Source organism: Frankliniella occidentalis, unplaced genomic scaffold, assembly GCF_000697945.3.
Source record: "Frankliniella occidentalis isolate FOCC.00 unplaced genomic scaffold, Focc_3.1 Scaffold237, whole genome shotgun sequence".
NCBI classification, from domain to species: Eukaryota; Metazoa; Arthropoda; class Insecta; order Thysanoptera; family Thripidae; genus Frankliniella; species Frankliniella occidentalis.
Genome location: NW_026267363.1, coordinates 365514 through 368183, shown reverse-complemented (window position 1 = coordinate 368183; position 2670 = coordinate 365514). Strand labels below are relative to the sequence as shown.

General features: G+C 54.4%; 1 protein-coding gene across 1 annotated transcript; it reads left to right on the top strand.

Moving 5' to 3' along the window:
• Positions 1 to 944: 944 nt before the first annotated feature.
• LOC113205123 (uncharacterized) lies at positions 945 to 2084 on the top strand. Its single transcript, XM_026420596.2, has 4 exons — positions 945 to 1053; positions 1126 to 1407; positions 1539 to 1748; positions 1824 to 2084. The coding sequence occupies exons 1-4, from the start codon at positions 1009 to 1011 to the stop codon at positions 1995 to 1997; spliced, it is 711 nt and encodes a 236-aa protein (XP_026276381.1). The 5' UTR covers positions 945 to 1008; the 3' UTR covers positions 1998 to 2084.
• Positions 2085 to 2670: the final 586 nt, after the last annotated feature.

Genomic DNA, 2670 nt, shown 5'->3' with positions numbered 1-2670 from the left:
ATATTCGAGGACACTCCATAATTCTGATCACACCCGTATGCGCAGCGCACCCAACCATACCCCCCGGGGTGAGCGATAGAGTTTGGGACCTTTCGAGTCGAGCACCCCCGCCACCACCCAACAACCACCGCACTCACGACCATCATGACTCATGAAAAGATTATTAAACGTTTTAATATTTCATATCGGAAATGGGGAAAACCCACACACTCCACCCCCTCGCGGGTGCAATGTGCTGCAGCCCGTACCCCAGAGAGGACCACCCGCCGGGACGGGGCGAGGGGGCACTTACATGGGGCATTACTAGTCCTAGGGCGTGCCTGTCACCCTCTAAAAAATTAATAATCATTAAATTAAACACGCGTTCACGCCCTCGCCGAAGGTACAAGAGACATTTATATACTCTGGAAACTCATGTGTTAATCTGTTACAAATAGTCCGTAATTAAAATTAACGAGCATTATTCGTCAATTTTGGTGACTAACTATTCATACCGGTACAAAATCAAACTGTATTCGTAACATAACGATTTAATAGCTTTATTAGTGTCAATTTATTACGATATTGGAATATTTCATTCAAAAATTCTTGTGTCCAGGATAGTTTTATTCAGGACAACAACCGAGTTGCAAACTGTTCGTCAAGAATGTGTTCGTTATGAGGATTCGCATGCGCTAAAGCGCAAAACCCTCTAGGGACCGGTCCGTTTGTTTAGAACAATGAAGAGTTTGTGTAGAAAAATAAACAGGACATTATTCGTCAAATTACGAAGTAATTTGAAACAGTTGGCCATGGTGTTATCGGTTAAACATTTTCTTAGGGCAGGTGTAGCGCGTATGACTTTTCACTCATTCCACGAAAGCGTGCAGCTGTGTAAAGAAAAACGCCACGCGCCTAATCGTCCGATACTCTTATTTGCGCTCAATGTTCGACCGGCTCGCTCGTATAAAAAGGTACTAGACACTCCCAAACAGCACTTGCCTCCTTCGGTCCTTCGGCTAAACAAAAATGAAGCTGCTCATCGCCGTCCTCCTCGTAGCCTGTGCCTTCCAGGTAAGCTGATTGTCGTCGGTCGTCCCCGAGGAGATCTCCGCCGTGCACTACATGCGCCTCTTCGCCCCGCAGGCCGGCGCCGTCCCCCTCATCATCGGCAGGGTGCTCCACACCGGCGTGAACGCGGCGCGCACCGCGGCCCACGCCGGCATCGACGCCACGGCGGCCGCGGCCGACCACCTCGGGGCCGCGGTGCGCGGCGGCCTCGCCGTCGGCGAGAAGGTCGCTGAGACCGGCCTGTCCCTGGGCAAGAAGACCGTGGCCAAGGGGGTGTCCGTCGCGACCGGCGCCACCAACCTCGTGGAGGGTGTGGCCGACCGCGCCCTCGACGCCTCGCAGAAGGTCGTCGACAAGGTGAGGTCTTTTCCTTCACTTTCTGGCTGTCCGCCTCTCTCTCTCTCTCTTTCTCTCTCTCTCTCTCTCTCTCTCTCTCTCTCTCTTTCTCTCCCTCTCTCGAAACCGAACGGATTGCTCATGTGATGCAGACGGCGGCTGCTGCCCGCGGAGGTATCGACGCCGTGCAGCAGGTCGCCAACAAGGTCCACCTCGACACCGTGGGGCGCCTGGCAGGCACGGCGGCCCGCGCCGGCGTTAGCGCCGCTGAGGGCGTCGCCGACAAGGGCATCGCACTCGGACACGTCGCGACCGACCTCAACGCCGGCCTCGCCAACGTGGCCATCGACACCGTCGACAAGGTGAGGCGATTGCACCGTCCTCGAGGCCGTATTGTACGGTGGTCCAGCAAACACTCATTATTGTGCGCCCCACAGGTTGCCAATGTCGGCATCGACGCCGCGCAGAAGGCCACCGACGTCGCCATTGACCTCGCCCGCACCGGCGTGGATGCCGGACAGTCCGCCGTGGCTACTGGCCGCAGCGCCGGGCACGACGCCACCAACCTCGTCGCCGACGCCGCTCACAATGCCCTCAACGTCATAGGTTGATCGTGTCCCTTGCACTTATGATTGTAATGTTAACTGTGCCAACTGTGTTAACATGAAACAATGAATAAAGACTTGGATCAGAGCGGACGTTGCAGTGTTGCTGATTATCCCTCCGGCCGGCCCCTGCGGCCCAAGATCATCATTGGGCATGCATCTTACCCTACGCAAAATGCCAAGTGGCACAGTGACACAAGTTCAAATCGGTCCTTCGCTGGAAGCCAAAGAAAAGTTTCTACCGAAAACTGGACAACAAGTTTTTGGACGCAGAGACGCAAGTGCACCGAAGCATATCTCATTCCAAAACTCCTTCCTTTCCAGGAGGACGCGCTGTCCAGCCCAGCAGCAGCTCCCCCACTCCAGCCAGACTCCAGGCGTCCTGGGGCGCATTAACATGACCGCATTATAAATCTCTGCCCCTCTCGCTCCAGGCGTCCTAGCGCTGCCGAGGCCAGTGTGCTATAGCTGTGCGAAATCCAAAAGTCGATGTCTCGATGTATAGACCAGCATTTCTAACATGACTCGATGCATCTAGTTTCGACATTTTTGAGCGATGCCGATAATATCGTAATTTTAGGGCCGGTAGACGACAGGCCTTTAAACCGTCGATTTCGATATGGGGATGGGGGGCATATAGGAGAGCCCTCGATATCAAAGGTTCGTACGACCTGACGCA